The 20,488-nt window shown below is 44.9% G+C and overlaps 1 protein-coding gene across 4 annotated transcripts in view; it reads left to right on the forward strand.

The window, feature by feature from the left end:
• MRE11 (MRE11 homolog, double strand break repair nuclease) overlaps nucleotides 1-20,488 on the forward strand; it is a 346,093-nt gene that overhangs the window by 257,111 nt on the left and 68,494 nt on the right. For all 4 annotated transcript variants that reach the window (XM_069202423.1, XM_069202427.1, XM_069202425.1 and 1 more), the window contains 2 exons: nucleotides 1,840-2,068; nucleotides 5,044-5,124. In XM_069202423.1, the coding sequence (XP_069058524.1) occupies nucleotides 1,840-2,068; nucleotides 5,044-5,124 (310 nt within the window). The remainder of the gene's footprint in view (nucleotides 1-1,839; nucleotides 2,069-5,043; nucleotides 5,125-20,488) is intronic.

A 20,488-nucleotide genomic window follows, 5' to 3' on the forward strand; every position in this document is an offset into this window, starting at 1 on the left:
CCAGTGAGAGGATTGTTTCTTTTAGCGCGTATGACTTGCGAAGTGTGCTGTGCCAGAGATAAACCGCATGCGCCGCTGACACTTGAGCACAATTTAGAAAATGCTCCTTGCTTGAGTAGATCTATGTGCTCTGTTAAACAAACGCAGCATGAGTGCTCACGCAGCCCTATCATCTCCCATTCCTCGGTGAGCGCACTGCTAGCACAACCTCAAAGGTGCCTCGAGCTTCCACATGGCAAAACAGACTTCCAAGCCGCTTCGAGGTTACCACCTGCTCAACAGCTCTGGAAGAAGCCGCAAGTACCCTACCTCCAGCACACAATACGATCAACTCGCGGGTGCTCATCAGGACGCATTCTTCCTTGAGCGCACACCAGGCCTCTTAACTGCAGACACAGCTGCCCACAACCCAGCGCCGAAACACAATCCAGTTACCATGTAAGAGACAATGTCTACACAGAAACTTTGAACAACAGTGCCAGCAGGGCGAAAGTTCCTTGATACGATAACCAACTTCCAGGTTGTAGCAATATGGAAGTATTTTCCCTAGCTCGCAGAACTTAAACCGATTTTTCTCCAGTTCCCTTGAGTTCTCCTCATTGCCAAATATGAAGTGGAATTGATCACAAGGTCTCTTCGAGGTTGTATAAATGCCTCTTTATTAGTTAAACAACAGTAAACATAAAAGCTATATGAATACAGAGCCCAGGAGAAGACTTTCAGTCCTAATGACTTCTCTCCCCCTGTGTCCTGCCAGCATTCTAGCAAGCTTACCCACTGAGTATAGAACACTACAGTGTCACCTACACTATCACAACTGAGACCACACACACACACACGCAAGACACCAGACTATGCCACACTATTCTAAGGGCCTGATTACGAGGCTGGCCAGTCTCATGGTGGCTGTCGGACCGTTGCGGCTGTGGCGGCCTGACCGCCACATTACGTGGTTGGTGAGCAGACCAGCCAACCTACTGCGGTCCCTCACAGGGTCTCAGATCCCAATGGGCTGACGGCAGTGCAGGTTGTAATCAGCCAGGGCGGCACGGGACTTAGCACCGCCCTGCTGATTACAATCTTGTTCTCCATCAGCCTTTTCATGGTGGTTCAACCACCATGAAAAGGCTGGTGGAGAACAAGTGCAGGGGGTACAGTGGGGCCCCTGCACTGCGCATGCCTGTGGAATGGGCAGTGCAGGGGTATTCCCCTGCATTTCGAGGGTGCTGTTGCCCCCTGTGTGTGGCAGCATTGCCACCGGCTCTATTATAAGCTGGCAGCAATGCAGTTGTACTTTTCTCACTGTGCTGACCGGTGAAAACCTTGGTTCGGCCGGTCAGCCCAGTGGGAAAGTCGTAATGGGGCCAGTGAGGAGGTTGCCAGCACAGCGGCGACCACTCACTCAGGAATTTGACGGATGGGTGTTTCCCTCTGTTAAACTCCTAATCGGCCTCTTAGTGTCTCAGATACTCCTTCTGATTTTGGGAGATATGCAAGTATGCAAAACACTGCGTCACTCCTAAGGTGCACCTGGCTGCAAAATAGTGTTACAAGTACGCAGACATTTTGATTAAATGGAATAACCAGAAAGCCCAGCCAGCTCCCAGAACACCTTTCCTTTAACAAACGCGCTCCCCTCCCTGTACACTTACTTTCATAATATGTGTGTGGTGCTAGTTTATTTTTTCGTGACCACTCCCAAATACTCTGTTTTTTCTTGAAGTTTTGTTAACTCCTAAGAATAACTCCAAATGATGTACTTTACTATGTTTCTGTTCTTCCTATGAGTCTATTTTAGTACATGTATGCTGTGCATTTAAGGTGCCCTCTTTTACCCAGGCTATGAACCGCGCAAGAGCCCACAGGTCAGAGGAAGATGGCCCCGCCTCCATGTTAAGCGATGATGACATCATGGACATTGGAAAACAAGAAACCATTGATGACGACTCCGATGACAACAGTCCTTCAATAGCAAACCGAGGTGGTGCTAGAGGGAGAGGAAGGGGTCGGGCAAGGGGCGGCAGAGGACAGACCTCAACAGTAAGAGGAGCATCAAGACGCGGAAGAGGTAAGTGGGCCTGTGCAGTCATTACTGTGCAAAGCTGTTGCATACATAATTAATTATGAATAATAGAAATGCTACATTTAGAAGTATGGATATGCCATCAGTGATGCCTTTAAGGTCTTCCTTCTGAAAGTTGTTTCTTGGATCCATTTCCCTGCTGTACATGCCTTATTTCGCAATCCTACATCTCTTTGCCATTGCCTATTCAGCTCAGATCACTGTAGTCGATAAAATACTCTTTGTACTGAATTTAGAGAATGATGGAGACTTTCTGGGTACAGTCATATTGTAATACTTCATTTACTCATTTCACCATCAGACCTGCCTCTTAAATCATAGGATTACTTCATCTTTTGGCTATTTCACAATTACCATCATCATTTTGTTGACTGGAATCACTGAAGCGAGGTGCTTTGTAACCATGGACATATTTTTAAAGAGAAGACAGTAGAGGATGGCGATCTAGCTGCTGCTACATGGTTGTCAATGTTTAGATTTAACATGGCAGAAAATACAGGAGTTGTAGTCACCTCCTTTTTGTTAGTAGAATTAATCACCCTTTCAAGTTTGAAAAGCTTCTATTTTCATTCCATATTATAAAAAATAAAGAATCCCTTAACGTCCATGCTTAGCCTTATAGCCGACACCACGCTGATTACGTCCTATAAACTAAACTCACTACATTACTGCGTTACCACATTTCGTCTCATGAGAGGCAGCCTTGTCAGGCATCACCACCACAATGCCTCGTATAAGTGTAGTGGGGGCAGGAGCACACAGTCGTATGACTTCTAAAATTAGTTTATTACCATGGATGTAGCTATACCTATGCGTTTCAACGCATCCAGTCTTTTTCATGGTCCGCTTGGTGGACCACTGTGAAATGTTCCAGGAAGGGGCTGAGGTAAAGGAACATTTTTGCAAAATTTCATGCAGATTCGTCAAACAAGGCCAAAGTTGTTAGCAAAACAAAAAATTCAGAAAATGCGACCTAATTATAAAGTGGTGACCGCTGGTATGTACATTTTTTGTGTGTGTGCTTGTCAAATTTGTATGTGTAAATTTTGTGGGAACCCCCCCAAACACACCCTCTTTTTAAAACAAAAGTATACGTTAAAATATAATTTGTTTATATATATATATGATAGATATTTTTTCTCTCCATTTCCTGTTTATATTTACCTCTTACTGCCCCTTATGCTTACCCATCCCTACACCTTAAAACTTCTTGAAAACCATTAACCATCCGTAAACCCTGTAAAACATCCATCCCTGAATCCTAAAAAAGCCCTGTCGAACCCTTATTACCCTGTACCCTGTCCCAGTCGTGAACTCTATAAACCCTTTATTAATCCAAACCTATCCTTGAACCTTAAAAACCCTTTACTAACCTGTACCCTTACCCATACGTGAGCCCTAAAAATCCTTAAAACCCTTGCTACCCTGTACGCTTACCCATCCCAAAACTTAATGAAAAGGTTTACTACCCGCACCCCTACACTTCCTAAATTCCTTACTACCACATACCCTCACTAATCCCTGAACACTAAATGCCCTTACCACCCCGTGTGCTTACCTGTCACTGAACCTTTAAAAAAAACCTTAATACCCTTCCCCATCCTTGAACCCTGAAAACCCTTTATCAACCTATAACCTTACCCATCCCTGAATCCTAAAATCTCCTGTAAAAACTTTACTGTCCTTCACCCATCCCTGAAAACGGTTTACTACCCTGTGCACTTACCTATCCTTGAACCTTGAAAAAAAAAAAAAACCTTGATTCTACCTATCCTTACCGATCCCTGAACCCTGTAAACTATAATCTATATCCTTGCCCATCCTTAAGCACTAAAAAAACATTAAAAGCTCTTGCTACCCCACACCCTTACCCTCTCCTAGCCTTAAAAGGTGCTTTATGTTTGTTTTTGTCATGTATTTTGTGTTTGTCCCTCAGATTACTTACACACGCATGAATTCTCCAAAGTAAATACCTGAATTTAATGACCTAGGATGACTTTCTCTAACTTGTAACATTGAATATATAGCTATTTTATGTGATGTTTTGTCAAGATTGGCATCCTGTTCTTTGTTAACATCCAAACTAAAAATATCATCTTTGTGTGGCTCATTTCCATTGCCAGCCTGGCATTATTCTGATTATTATATAATATTTAGGTGTACTGTTCAAGTTGGTAGCAAACACCCTTCCACATCAAAAGGTTATGATTGATAAATCATGATCACAGGGGGATATGTTCATAATAGTAGAAAAAGAATCGGTCACATGAACATGTGTCTTCCCACCAGCCCATCGTTAAATGTGGATAAGCCTTTATGAACTGCTGTACTCCATTTTCTACAAAACTGATTTGAAATATGTCGTTTGAAGAAATTTTGTTAAATCTCTTTATTTGTTGAAACAAACTCACTGTTCTAATTTCAGGAAAATATTGAAACAGTATTCATTGAATTGAGTTGCATAGTTGGTCGTTCCAAGAAGTGTTAACACCCATAAATTGTCCTCGCATGCAGAACTATTCAAATTCATGTCCTGAACATAGAAGGATAAAGTTGCAACCGTGGCATTAGGTAATGCCAACATGTATAGATTGGCAAAATCTTAATATGGGGTTCGGAAGCTTTGAAAGCTTTTGTCAATTTTGCACATGCAGTTTCTTCAACAGTCTTAAGTGGTTTCAGTTTAAAGATGTCCTAACTGCTTCTGCAATTAAATATGTTCCACTTTACTTCAATAGGTTACATATGCTGCTCTCTTGAGTTTTCAAAAGCATTTGTTTGTTTTCCACATGGTGAATTATCTATTGCCATGGTAGCTAGTAGTTCCTATATATGTATGTATGTTAAACTGCTACTGAATAATTTGATTTGACATCTGTAGAGCACAGGCTCTTAGCCCATTTGAAGAAGAACATTATCATTACTCCAGGTTATAACATTCTAGCACTATTTTTTTGCAGGCAGTACAAGTTCAGAAACCTCCGCCAGTGGAAGGCCTAACAAAGCTCCTATGGCCGCACCTACCAAGACCATCATGGATGGTGAGCACATAGCACGTCTACTTATATTGAACATCGCTTTTTGCGAATCCTCCAAATATTGAGTTGTCGCCAGCATATTTACATTATTATAGATATAGATCAGACACCTAAGAAAGTACTTACTCTGCCTGACAGCACCTTGCATTCATCTGGCCCCACCATCATTGTAGCAAGTGGCTTGCAAAAGCATAAAAAGAACATGTCCAAAGTGCCTTCTGCAGTCTAACCTTCTTTCCTTTTAATTGTGTCCATGGTGTCACCAGCACATTTTTTATTTTACAAGGGCTAGAGCTGCCCACACAGCACATATACCTTTATACCACATGCCCAATACTGAGGGGGCACTGTCCCAAGATCTGTATTACTCAAGGAACAGTCAGATCTTGTGGAAAGCAGCAGAAGCCACAGACAGCATAAAAATAGCTTTCAATCTGTTTTTTATTTGTGCTCCTCATTTACCATTTGACAAAATACTGAAAACTCCTATACCTGCCCCTTTTTCCCAAAGGGCAATATATCATGTCAGAGCAGATGTGAGTTGCCTTGATCGATTTGTAGCTGCCTATTTTATTGTGGCTCGAGAATTGTATTGTTTGGTGTTTCTCGTGTTCGCTTTGATTTCTTCCATCATCAGTGGACTTTGCAAGCACTGTTCCAACCTTGGTGAATTTGCCCTTTAGGACCTACAGAGTTTGTTGGTGTTTCACTAACTAAGTGGCTTCAGACACTTTTAACCTTTACAACTACAGAAAAGCCTTGCAGTATAAAGGTACCCATTTTTGTTTTGTTGCATTCATAGAAAGCATTCCTGAACAGCAAGGAAAGGGGAGCTTAACAGGTAAATTAAACTTCAGACTACATTAAACCATTGAACAAGAAACATTGGAACCAGCAGATAATTCAGTATGAGGGGAAATTGCATGCCAATATAACAGTTTATTGATCAGTTCAGTTTGGGGGACAATTTGCGAAGTGGTATAAGATATCTGCTTTTCAATGTTTTTTTTAGATTTGGTGGATGGGCAGAATGGAAGGTACTTGAACGCATAAGCCTTCCTACTAACAACTTAGGTGCAAGTTCGAGAAAAATGCAGGCATTTCTTGGCCATCTTCATTGTTCATCTGGTTAATGTTGTCTTCTAGTATTAGGAGCAGCATATCGGTTTTATTTTTGATGGCCAGCCAGTTGATAATGAAGGGGAAAGTTTGGACCTGTTCACTCGGTCTATAACAGAAGGGAAATCTTTCTTTATGTCTGAGGAATAATATTTATGCAGTTTTTGTTTATTCTCATCAATCACTTGTTAAACCCAACCTGTGGTACTGACTTCAGCTTGTGTTAGGGGGAGGGCCCTACACATCTTGCTCTGACAAACCTTAGTCACCATGGCTTACTTTGGTGGAGAATTCCATTTCAGCTTCTGATTTTTGTTTTACAGTATTTCTTTATCAGTTTCCATAGGTTTAACGGTGTGTTCAGTGTAAAGAGTGTACAATAGGTAATGGAACGTTAGCAAGTATTACGTAATAAAAGAAATGAAAGCACAGTCATTTGTACATAAATTAATACTTACAACATTACTTGTAGCATGTGAGGAAGATAAAATGTTCATTTCAGTTTCTTAAAATTGGCACTTGATTCCATTGACGAAATAGAGAAATCTTTATTGGAAGGTTATTCACAGGATCTTTGGAAGCTGGAAGTTACTTCCACCATGCTTCTTCTGTCATGTTGCACCTTTCAGTTGCTGGTCTTCAAGAGGAGTTTTGTGTGTTTAAGTTTTTTCGGGCAGTGTATTAAGGATTTACGTTGCTACTTGGAGACCAGTAGTAACCCGGGCAGCGGCACCACTTCTCCTGAAGTCAGTGCCTCGTCACATTCCCCTTTCTTCGTAGTTCGGGACACAGTTGATGAGGGTGATGCGCGACATGGTCATGATGAGAAAGCCACCACCATGCTGATGTCCTGTTCTTTCGGGTGCCCTTCAGGAAGTGGATTGTCTGCTGGAACCTGATTAAGTGCGGAACCAAAAGATGTGCACAGTGTTCCCTTGCTGCAGGTAATGTCAGAATGTGTACCGCACGCATTGAGTTCGAAAAGGTGGGTCTGTCTATTACCGTGGCTGCAAAGGTCTTTTGTAGCTTTGAATCTGAAACAGTTTACAATTATTTTGTTTTTGAAAATCTTTTTTTGTAATAATTGCGCGGCGTACAAGATTTTGCACAATCATTGACGAAGAATGTAAAACATCGCAAAGGAGAGAGACAATGACATCACAGGTACAGACGGTATCAGACAACAGTATAAAACTTATGCTCTCATTTCTGGTCCAAAACCAAGGCAATTTATATTACAATTTAATTTACCCTCTCAATCCCATATACCCCGTAGCCACCCCTCAATAATCAGTTATGTTTCCCAGTAAGTGTTCCTTTGATTCCATACTTTGTTATATTTTTTCGGGCAGCCCCAACTTTGATATATCACTTGTTCCACTCGCTGACACCAAGCCAGATCATTTTCTCAATCCTGCCATATCTGGGCCACACTTCCTCTCCCGTTATATGTGGTACAAACCATCTGTCCTCAAATGGTATAGTGAGACCCGTAACCTGGGCTATCATTTGCACTATCTCTTTCCAGTATTGCTGGATTATAGGACAGTCCCAAAGGATGTGGAAGAAGGACCCCAGGATGCCAGATCCCCGGCATACAGATGTGAATCATAGCGCCCAGAAGGTGTAGAAGTGAATTAGAATAGTACGCTTTGTGTAATGCCCGTAGCTGTATTAAATGGAAGCAGGCCCGTATGCAATCTCTCTAGGACTCTGGGCCTCTTCCACCCAGCCATCATCTCCTAGAAGTCCTATGTCACCCTCCAAGGCCTCTCGCAACAACAGCATCAGTTTAAAATTATTAATACAAATGTATAAAATACAGATGCATTAGTTTTTCATCAGCTTTAGTAGATTGATGTATTTGCTATATTTTGGGGAGATTACCATGCTTTATCATTTTAAATTAACATTCTGCGTTGGATATCTCCTTAGATGTAACATTAATTGCTCAAGAAGGGTAAATACATTTTGTGAACCTCCCCATTGATTTAATCATCAGACATCTTTTTTAAAGCAAGGAGGTACTCACAATCTTTTTCCTGTTCAAATTATTGAAGCAATGGGAAACAAGAAAGTTAAGAGGATAGGAAACCAGTTTTCATCCTAATTTTTACTGTTTATACTCCACCTGGCATTTAGCCATTGCTAGAGCAGATCAAGGGACATCCTTGTGGTAAATTAGATGTCAGGAGCTGTCCTACATATAGAAAACCCATATGCAGTGCTTCCAGGGAAATCAAGCTTATGGTTTTCTTTTTGATAATTTGATTGATCACTTTATTAATTAAGTTAAAAGGAGTCCTGAATCTTGACTCAACAATGTGTCTTGACCAGCACAAGAGACCCTTTTTAGGTCGAGCCTACCACCCAGTGCAGTCTGTCTGGTTGCAAAATACCTATAGTCAGTTTACCAAAAATATACTGTGGGCTTAAAGCCCACTCTTTTCTTATCAGTGGTTGGTTTCATTGTACCTGTCATTTGCTTGCTTCTTATTCAATGGCTTGCCTAGTCGATCTTATGTTTGCCCCCGCTAGTAGCTTAGCCTCTTGCCAGTGTCACTTCACTGTTCACTTTTGGGGAACTACTTTTTTCCTTTTCTTAGTTACTCCACAAGAGTGCATATGTTTTCCAGCTGTCTCTGTTGTGTTCCTATCTGTCCCTGCACTCTGGATTTCTCTTGGTTGTGTGCCCCCTCACCCCATCTCCCACCCTCCATGTTGCTCTGACCTGTGTGCTTCTCCCTTTGCCCCAGTGTTTTTCCCTTGTGTTTATATTTCCCCCACCACTTTATGGCTTCTTCCCCTCCTGAGTGTCTTTTCCTCCCACCACCAGCTACCCCGACTTCTCCTCCGTTGCCCCCAATGCCCGCAAGTTGCTGCTGGCCATACCACTTTATCAAAGAAGAGCTTTTGCGCTACTTCATTTTCATATTTTCTTTTAGTTACTGATCCATCTCGGATCAGTAAATAAAAAAACCAAATGGCGCCCTGCGTCACATGAGTGTCATGGCACATGCACGCACCTACAAAATGAGGAATCATTGCAACCTTTTGTTTCTTTTTTCCTTTTGTTAACGCTTTACAGCCAGGGCATTTTTGCCGATGATCTACAACATGAACAAAAAGGCATTGGCAGAACCAGTAGGTCTCAGGGTCGAGACCTTTTGCTTTACTAAGACTTGTTATGTGACTGTCATATATATTCATATCAGAGAACACATGTTGAGTCCTGCACTACTTCAACCACAGTAGTGGAAGCCTTGAAGATTTCTTCAAAGCCATTTTGTTTCTGAGACTTACTAATGTTTTTGCCCAGGCAGCACATCTGAATCACTGCAAGACCTGACTGGTGCATTCATCTGTGCTGTTGCTAAGAAGGAACATTAATTCCAGGGACATCCAGTTCTTTTAAAGTAACAATCAAGATAACTTGTTCTCTTATTAATTAATCATGGCTTTGCATATATATTTTTCTTACTCAAGTCTTCTGCATTTTGTCAGTCTTGGAACTCAGAAGCATGTGACAGCATTAGTGTAGTACCACACCAGGACCTGTATCCATTTTAACCATTCATTAACAGACCTGTTGTAGGGGTAATTATTCATCATAGAGCAGGATCTGAGGTTCACCTGGATTAGTGATGCAAATAAAATTGTATTTAAAAGTAATGAAAATGTTATTTATGTTAATTTTGCGAGTAACAAATTAGGTTAAAAACGTTTTTTAAATATGTAAGATGGAGGCACTGAATAGAATAAGCAATTCTACGAGCAGGTGTTCAAGAGATAATTCAAAATAAAGTTGTAATATGACATTTTTCACAAAATAAAAGCAGATATATAGCCCCTCCAAGAAATATTGCAGATTCAGTCTTAAATTGGACGAATAGCACCGAAGTAAGACCATTTTGAGATCCATTGGTTGCCCATAGGGATTAACGTCAAGATGAGTGCACACACCAGTCCAAACAAGCATTGCAGCAGGGTGTAAAACACTCTGCAGTGATTGTCTCCAGCTTGTAAACACGATCATGGTGGTTCCAGGTTGGGATCTTGGACAGTGTTCAGCGAGCTGTGCAGCAGAGAACATTGATTGCTGAATGGATAAGGGTATTTTGGCAGCTGCAGTAAAAGGCAGGAGTGCACAGAGAAGGAGCAGGTGCTGCTTATATTAAAGGGAGGCAGCAGGGCCAGGCCAGTGGAAACTGGATATTTTTCTGTCTCCCCTACATTCAAATACTAGCAATCCGAGGAGCAAGTGAGGGCTGCATCAGCAATCACAGCCAATGAGTGTGTAGAGGAAAAAGTCATACTTTAGTCTAAGATTCTTAGAAGTAAAATTATATTGCTTGGGAAGCCTCTATATCTCTTATCACGAGTGGTTTCTTTCATAATGTTCATCAAACACACCCTCTTTTCTAGGGAAGCAAGAGCCAGTTTTCCAAGTAATTGAATAGTCTTTTTTTTCACTCTGTTATGCACTTTGAGCTCAATCTTTACTGGCTTTGGATGTCTCGTACATATTTATTTTTAGGTCCTGCGTACTAGACAGTGCATTTGAGGTGTATAGTTGGCTCAGAGCCCTCCTACTGCTTACCATTTGTTGGCTTCATTGTCACTCTCATTTGCTTGCTTCTTATTCATTAGCGTGTTAGTACATTTTCCCTTCCCCTGGAAATAGGATGCATTCCTGTGTCCTTATACTAATCACTTTTTCAGATGGTGATTTTTTCTATGAGAGTACTTGTATTTTCCAGCTGTCTCTCTTGTTTACTCCCCCAGCTCCACCGCTTGTGAGTTGCTTTATCTCTGCTTGTGTGCTTCTTCCCCAACCCCCTCTGTGATGTGCTCACATTTGTGTGCTCTTCTTCCGCAGCACCACATTGCTCTCTCTCTCGCCATTGTGTTCCTCCCAACGCCCTCGGTCTATGCTCCAACCCCCATCTTCTGTACTGCATCCTCCCACCCTGTGCTGCTTTTCCCCACCCATTCTGTGCTGCTACCAAGCCCCCTAGCCCAATGTTGATTCCACACCCGTTACTTCCCCTGCCCTACCCTTGTGTTGTTTCCCCACAGCTCAGATTGGTAACAGAAAAGTAGAAAAGGCACCAGTGCAATTTTGTAGGTGCACGCTGCCAAATGATGTGGGCAGCCATGTCAGTGTGGTATTTATGCTGCATGTGTCCTGGCTGCCAGCCACCCCTAGAGGTCAATCTGCGGAGCCCCTTTAGGGGGACTGACAGAGGTCAAAGGGAACCTAGAAACAATAGCAGCTGTTTTCAGCTGTTAGAAGAAGTATGGCTACTGGAAGCAGAGCCCTCGCACTGCAGCAGTTCCCAGACATAATTCCATAGAACATGCATCACTGCAACACAAACGTAATCCACAAAAAGGAACCAGCAGCCAGATTTGTGCTAAGGTTCCTGTTTTGATGACAGTCAATTTAAAGTAAAATAAAGTTATGCTAATAAGACAAATGTTGTGGAAATTACACTCTTGCTTCTGAGTATTTGCAAAGTTACTAAAGCAAATACTTTAGCAGTGTTAGCATGCAAGCAAAATAGCATACTGTGTTTAAGATCGCTCAATCAGCGCTCTTTGCTGTGCAGCTGTTTTATTTACAAACATTCTGGAGGCGTCAGCATGTGCACAGTTAGCACTAGCCATGCATAATTCATAGGTGCTTAGACCATTCAAGGGCATTGCTTTAGTAAGGTAATCTGGTAGCTTGAGTGCAGACACCAGAGAGAACAGCAGCTGAGTCTGGACTCTTCTTTGGTCCTCGAGAACTGGACCCATAACCCCAACCCCAACATCACTTCACTGCTGCCACCTGTGCACTGACAGAGTTGGGAGTCGAGCAGAATGCCCAGATTTCTGGCCACCGCCGTTGGAGGGGGCAGTGGGGTAACGCTGCTGTGCCGTGCTCTTACCCAGCCTGGGAGGGGATTCTGCCCAAACAATACGATTTCCTTTTTATTAGGGTTGCACTGCAATTTGCAATGTGCAAATGCATCTTTAGCTTTTGCAGAATCCCCATCAAACGTGAGCAGGAGCTGCGTATCATCTGCATATAAAATGACTTTAATGTCAAAGGATTCCACCAAATAATCCAAAGGAGTCCTATAAATGTTGAAGAGAGTGGGACTTGGAGAGGAGCCCTTCGACACTCCCCACTTCAACATTTTATCTCCCGAGGCGAACTGCTTCATACAGACTACCTGCTCTCCTCTCTCAGGAAAGGAACCAAGCCAACTCAAGGCTGAGCCTGTCACCCCGGGTGTTCTAGCCTGTGCAGATCTACCATATCAAATGCGGCAGACAGGTCCAGCAGCACCAGGGCAACATTTAAGGCCAGATTCCAGACTGATAATAATAGATTCAGATACCTCTAATAATGCTGTCTCTGTGCTGTGGCGTGATGTAAACCCTGACTGGGAAGGATGTAGCAAGTTGTTCTCTGACAAAAAAGTCGTTAGTTGTTGGTCAACCACCTTTTCCAAGACCTTAGAAGTTGCTAGGAGCAAAGAGACCGGTCTAAAGTTAGTTATTAACTCAGGATCTGCATTGGCCTTTTTGAGCAAAGGGATCATGTTAGCTCTCTTCCAAACATCCAGCAAGATACCTGAGTGGAGGGAGGTGGCAAATAACTCCTTATATAACAGTGCAAAGATATGCAAGTTGAACTTTATGATATGAGGTGGCATTGGATCATATGGAGACCCAGATTTTCAATTTTCAAATAAAGCTGTCACCCCTCCAAAGATGGAGAGTGAAAGGATGACAGTTTTGAATCTGCTGATGGACCTGCAAAACATTGCTTCCCAATCCTCAATGCTGGAATATTCGCCCCTACTAGATTAGCCTGAATTTTGAGGATTTTGGCCCTCATTATGTACATGGTGGTTCAGACTGCCATGCCGGTGACGGCGGAAAAGACCTCCACTGGCATGGCGGTCTGAACCTCCATATAAACAACAGAGGCAGCCTGACGATGGAGGGAATCATTTTCCGACAGGGCAGCGCTGCCCCTCGGATAATGATCCCAAAGGCTGGCGGAAGGGGTGCTCCGGGGCCCGTGCATTGCCCATGCATTTGGCATGGGCAGTGCAGGGGCCCCTGTGGAGTGCCCCATTGCGCAGGTCACTGCCCGATTTACGGGCAGTGATCTGCGCGATGGGTGCAGCTGCACCCGCCGCACACAGGCATTGACGGTGGCTTCATGTGGAGCCACCGACAATGTCCGTCCATGCATTCTGCTGGGCCACCGGGCCGAAACTGTTTCCGTCCGCCGGCCCAGCAGAATGTTCATTATGCGGCTGGCAGGGTTCCAGGGGGGCTGGCGGTCAGTGAAATGACCGTCAGCATGAACATGGCGGTAAACACCGCTGTGTTCATAATGACCCCCTTTATGTTCACAATAATCACTAATTTGGAAACAATGTGATTTGCTCGGCTCTAGAGGTAGAGACTTAGTGTTAGGATCCATTAAGCTGGCGACAATTTTAAGAATCTCGTTCCCATCATTATCAGCCTCCTTAATACAAAGGGAACAAAAAGTGCAGCAAGCAATTTTAAGGTTCTTATGATAAATTTTCAGGGCTATTTTGTCACATACTTGTCAGCTTCCAGATATTGACACCGCCAGGCTCTTTCCAATTTTGTACACGCATTCTTTCCTGAGCCAACTCTTGCGTTAACCAGCGTGCTGACCAGCTAGTGTGCAGAAAATGTGCAGTGCAGCACCAGGATGTTTCTTGCATCAGGGCCCCAGCTGAGGGGTTTCTCGGGGCTAACCAAAACGGCCCCCACACCTTCCCCTTTCCTAATAATAAAAGGAACGGGATGACGCACCCTGCCCTGGACCACCCCAAAGGGGGGATGGTGTGGAAACATTTTTAGAGAAATAGTGACAGAGCACCACATGCTCTATTTCCCATTTCGTATTTTTTTTAAAAGCTAATCTTTGAAGAAGCAAGTCTCCTGCCCAATTGGGCCAAATTTGGGCCAATTATTTTCATCATTCTTGTTTTGCTCCTGGTGGCCATGCCTAGCCAACAAGAGCATTTTCATTTGGTTTCCTGGCCTCTAAAGGGGTGTCATTTGTAAGAAGTGGGATTTTTTGGCGCCCTGCACCATCCTTGTATTCTACTTGGTGCTTCTTTCCTGCAGGTGGGTGTATCTTGTGCAGCTCCTCTGCAACAACCTAGCAGACCACACCATCTTTCCCTCACTCCTCAGTCACCAGAGCCTCCCGACTTATTGAAGGACACCAGTTTGCAGTGGAATCCAGGCATTTCCCCACATCCGGTATTAATGGGGCTTAAGACCGCCAAAGCCACTGACTGTGGAGAGACCCGTCCTGTTCCTGGTGATCAGCCAGCGTCAAAATCCTTAATCTATCCTTGCAGGGCATCAGGTGGCTTCTCCTGCTGTCGCTGCTCCCATGTCCAGGATCTTCTCTTCTGTGTGTAGTGGTTTTTAAGTGGGGGTAGAAAGTTGTATGGGCCAGGCAGTGCTGTCCAATCCTACTTAGCCACATCATCCCCCCAACCCTGTCCCAACATTCCTGCGGAGCATTCTGGAACCATCCAAAATGGTGATTTTCAAATTTTCTGATACGAGTTCCTATCTGACACTACCCGATTCCTTCTCACCAAAACTTCAAATGTGAAAACGTTCTGTGTTGGCTCCAAAGTTCTGGGCTTTCTCCTTTGCTCCAGTGGGCATGGTTGCTCCCAGGATAAAACAAGCACATGTCACTGGTATATCAGCCTTGATACCAGTAGCATTCATTATATTGGTAAACAGTCATTGTTCAATATTATTGTAATCAATACATCATTATTGTAACCAGTAAGTCTTTCTTTACACTGTACTGGCTGCCTAATGCAACCAAAGGACCACCAACAAGGTGTCCCACACTCCAGTGCCCAAGAGCAAAAGGTCCAACTCTGGAGTACTTTGACGCAAAGGAAAATCTCTCCTGGGTTTATATTTGTAATGCCCCAGGAGACATATGCTTATTCTTTTAAAGGTCTTGTTGGGAGAAGAGCGGCTGCCATTCTGCAGCCCCTCAAACACACTCTGCAGTATCCGTTGGTGGTGCCACTGCCCACTTTGGACAGCCACAAGGAAAGCATTATTCAACTTTGAGCCCTCAGAGGGCATTTAGGAGCACCCCAGGCAGGTCCTTTGATTAATTAATGATTCTGCGCACTCATTCCTTTTTACTTGGTGGCCTCACACCGTTCTTTCTTGACTTTGTATTTTTGTTTCAAGTGCGCCAGACCCACCCAACACCTCCACAGTGTCCTGTAATGTTATGGCAGTGCAGGATGCTCACTCCTGCTGTTCCCTGTCGGCTACCCAAGGTTCAGAGTGACATACCAATTATCAGATGCAGATTATCTACCCTACCCCTTCCTTAAACAGGAACTGAGTCAATCACTGTCAATTGCTCTGTTGTGTGGGGAGTCCTTTGATCCCTCTACTGGGGAGATGAATAATTAACTTGGCCCAGTGGGGTAGGGGGAAGGGCCTGGAGTCTGATTATGAACTGAGGCTGAGAAATATGAAAGATTTTGAAATCCCTTGAGAGGAGGTTGTGTTTTTTTTTAACTGCAAATTCAACCTCATCATGTACGTTTTATCCCAATTTGATACTTTGCTTGACATTGTAGGCCTAAGTGGAGTGAAACTGTATGTTAGGTCAGATTTTGACAATATATGTAATACAGTGAACACACCACAGATTTTCCAGTAAGCATTTTAGGCCTACACTATAAATGCCCACTCATATGATAAGGCTTACCCCAGGCCAGCGTCAATCCTTGCAGAGTCCTATTTGCAACAGACTACCTGTGCGCAGATTCCTAGCTGTGCACAACCGCAATCTCCCATTTGCAGGCTGCACACAAGTGTGCCTCCGTATTCACGTGTAACCAGCCCTGTGCCACTTACCTTAGCTGCACAGCAACCACCTTATTTTAAAATGCAGGCACTGGTGGTTAAAACGCTCTGTCCAATACCACAGTTTTTCCGTGAATGAGACTCACATTCCAAGTCTAAAAACTGGATAGTGAAAAGTGAAAAATCCTGCTGGACTAAATGGGTAGAATCCATTTGCTTACACTGCTTTCCTATTCATGGCTACATTTTACAACATATACAACCAGGAATAACAAGTAGGGATAAGGTGGTATATGGAATTCCTTTTGGTGTGGCTGAAAGAGAAGGAGAGAGGCATCATTGCCCAGATTGTAGCTTTCATCTCGTACATGTTAATTCCTTATCTGTTGTTTTCATTGGTGACCCATTGTCCCTGGTAGACAAATATTGTGTTTATACAAAGAACTTTTTCACCCAGACAATTCTTTTGATACCCACATGACCCAGATCAATCCCTGATGGCTGGCTGACTATAATAGATCTTCAGTTTCAAAGTTGGACTCTGATGCTAAAGTGATTAACTGTTTGGAAAAAACTGTGAAGAAGTAAAATACACAGAAGCTGGGCAGAGCAGAGTAATTAAAAAGAATGAGTGTAATGATTGCAAGTGATAGAAACATGTGAAAGGAAGAACATGAAAAGGAGACATCATAAACACTAAGTAAATGATCTGATAGAGACATTTAGTTGCAGATGCCTTACCTTGGAATTTCCCCCAGACATCATTCTGGATCTGGCGATTTTTCTCGAGCAGTACCCTCTGCATGCTGCATCCGTCACTGACATCGTCCGCGCCAGATATGATATCGCAGGTCGTATATAGGTGTCACCCTCCTGGCGCATTGACATCAGTTCTTTTTGTTCTGCGCCAGCCAGCACTGATCCAAAGAAAGAATTACCACTCAGTCACTTTTTGACTAGTCTTTTTTAGATTTGTATCCAAGCTTTTTGAGTATCTTTAAACCTGGTGCGTTGTGGGATATCTTCTCGCAAGTCTGGTTTCAAGCTTTGCAAGTCCTGTCATCAAGCAGTGTCCATATCGAATCCATACCTAGTCTGCCTTTGGTGTTTGGAGTGTGACCATGGTCCGAACTCATGCCCCGAGTGCCGAGCCATGCACCCTAAGACTTTGAGGGAGTGGTCCCAAGGTTGATGGCAGCCTGGCGCTCAACTCCCCGTAAGTCCCGATCTTGGTCCAGAGGAAGGTCTCAGGATCGGTCACAGAGCCCTCCCCCTCTTCATCGTCCCATTCCAAGTCCTCGGGACGATTGGGTAAGTTGAGGCACAAGAAGAAGTTGAAGAAGACTAAGCATTCTTTGACTTCACCCCGTCCGGCAGCCGATGTGAGAACAGGAGCGTCGTCGCTCTAGACCTCCGTCTGCAGACTCCCCACCTCCCTGAGTTTCGGGAGCCGGCAAGACCCCTGCCCAACTCCAACAGTTTTATAAGCCATGCACCTCTTTTTTGGGGCATCTAAACTCTGCTGAAGCACCTTTGAGTCAGAAGGGGCTCCTTTGGGTTCTGCATTGGTGGCTTCGGTCTCGGCTCCGAGGAGCATCAAATGATCCATTCCTGGATCTGGACCGGCATCAGTCGTACCACTTCAACCTTCCCCGATGCCCGTCTGGATGCCGATGCCTCCAGCGCTGCCTGTACCTTTGGGTGGTGCCGTCATTGCCAACTTTGACGCAGAGCCAGATGGGCGTCATACGACACCAACTCTGGCCTTGCCCCCCATGTCAGATCCTGAGCCTTACCGTTATGGACTAGGTTATGGTGAGGAATGGTAGGGGTTGCTGGACCCTTTGGAATACCAGCTCCAAGATCCCATGGACTGGTGTACGGACCTGGTTCCAGCCATTGGACTGGATATCACCCCAGATACTGGCATGCTCTTTCCCCCACCATGGCTACTGAGGAGGGAGCTTCATATTCAGTGGTGGTGTGGAGAGCGGCTGAGGTCCAGGACCTCAAGTTGCCTTCAGTGGCAGGCAAGACTAACCTCCTGACAGAGTTGCTTCAGCCTAGGGCTTCCTCCTCAGAGCCCCTATTTCCCTTTAATGAAGCCCTTACGAATGTCCTACTGGGTACCTGGTCCAAACCCAGCACAGGAGCTCCTGTGAACAGGACATTTGCCTGTCCATCACCCCGGAACCGGGTGACCCAGGTTTCCTGAAGCAACACCCCACCCCTGAGAGCTTGGTCACTAAAGCCTCCACCTCCCAGGGCACGTTCCCTTCCACATCCCCGGATAGGGAATCCAGGAGGCTGGACAGACTTGGGAAGGAGATGTTTTCTTCCGCCAGCTTGGCATGTGTGCCCTTCAACATCGCATCTCTTTTGGGCCATTATTCCCATACGTTGTGGAATACGGTTGCGCAATTGCTGCCACAGGTCCCGGAGGATGACTGGGCTGTACTTTCCCAAGCAGTTGCTGATGGGAGAGATGCAGCAAAGTTCACGATCTGATGTGGATTGAACACGACCGACTCACTGGGCAGGGCGGGTGCATCAACGGTGGCCCATAGGCACCACGCCTGGTTGAGGACGTGTGGGATTCACCGTCCTTGTGGATCAGAGAGCCAGCATTCTGGCCAGTCCGCTGCCTCAAATCTTCCTAGTCAAATAATTCCCCACTAGGGACCAGTCTGAGGCGGGATCCGCCATCACCTGCTCTGCTGGCAGTCCATCATGTCAGACAGGTGGGTTTTGCAGATAGTCCGAAGCGGATACCCCCCACCCACCCACCATCGAGACTGCCCCTCCGTCTCTGCCACAACCCTATGATTGTATGACGGAGGATCATTTGGCACTCCTCCAAGAGGAAATTACACGTCTCTTGGCCAAGGAAGTCATAAAGCAGGTTACTGAGCCAGAAGTAGGTTGTGGTTGTTATTCCTGCTAATTTCTAGTGCCCAAAAAGGACAAGGGCCTCCCCCTATCCTAGGCCTTCTGTCCCTCAATCTCTTTCTCAAGAAGAAGTTCAAAATTCTCACTCTGGCTCCGGTGCTATCTGCCCTGGACTAAGGAGACTGGATGGTGGCATTGGACTTGCAGGATGCTTACTTTCATATTCTAGTCTTGCCTGCCCACAGGCTTTACTTGCGGTTCATGGTAGGCCACGAGCCCTTTCAGTTCACCGTGCTTCCCTTTTGCCTTACCAGCGCCCCTCGGATGTTCACCAGGGTGATGGCAGTGGTCGCAGCTCATCTGCGCAGTATAGGGGTTTCAGTCTTTCCCTATCTCGTTGACTGGCTGTCGAAAGTGGGCTCGCCCCAAGCTGTTGTCTCCCACATCCAGACTGTGGCGGACCTTCTGCACTCACTGGGATCACTATAAACGTGCTGAAGTCACACCTGACTCCCTCTCAGATGCTCCCTTTCATCAAGCTGTTCTGGACACTACAGTTTCGCACTTATCCTCATGAGCGGCGAGTCTAGGATACTCAGGCTATGATACAGATGTTTTAGCCTCTATCTTGGATTTTGGTGAGAATATCTGTGAGGCTGCTGGGCCTCATGGCCTCCTCATCCTGGTGGGGACACATGCCAGGTAGCATATGCAGTCTCTGCAGTGCGCCCTGAAGTTTTAGTGGGTGCCGCAACAGGGGAATCCCTCCAGCATAGTGCAGATCACGGAGGTAACTGTACGAAATCTGCAGTGGTGGCTAACAAACCACCATTGGGTCAGAGGCAGATCCCTCTCCCTTCCCCAACCAGGTCAGACAGTAGTGACAGATGCGTCAATCCTGGGATGGGGCGGCCACCTTGGAGAGGCGGAGATCAGAGTAACAGATCTCCAGCAGAGTCTGGGCTCCACATCAATCTGTTAGAGCTCCGGACAATCAGACTAGTATTAAAAGCATTTCTTCCCTTTCTCAAAGGGAAGGTAGTGTAGGTGTTCACAGACAACACCACTACCATGTGGTACTTCAACAAGCAGGGCAGGGTGGGGTCATGGACCCTTCGTCAAGAGGCTCTGCGCCTCTGGATGTGGCTTTAACAAAGGGCATTTCCCTGGTGGTTCAATATCTGGCGGGCTCTCTGAACGTCAGAACGAATGAACTCAGCGGACAATGCTTAGTCGATCATGACTGGCATCTCCATCCGAGGTGGTGCAAGGTCTTTTTCAGCAGCGAGGAGAGCTTTGGTTAGATCTTTTCACCTCCGCCAAGAACGTGCAATATCAGCAATATTACACGTTGGAGTTTCCAAGGTGGCAATCGCTTGGCAACACTTTTCGTCTGGAGTGGAACTTTGGCCTCCTGTATGCTTCTCCGCCCATATCAATTCTG

The sequence above is a fragment of the Pleurodeles waltl genome, chromosome 8, assembly GCF_031143425.1.
Source record: "Pleurodeles waltl isolate 20211129_DDA chromosome 8, aPleWal1.hap1.20221129, whole genome shotgun sequence".
Lineage (NCBI taxonomy): Eukaryota > Metazoa > Chordata > Amphibia > Caudata > Salamandridae > Pleurodeles > Pleurodeles waltl.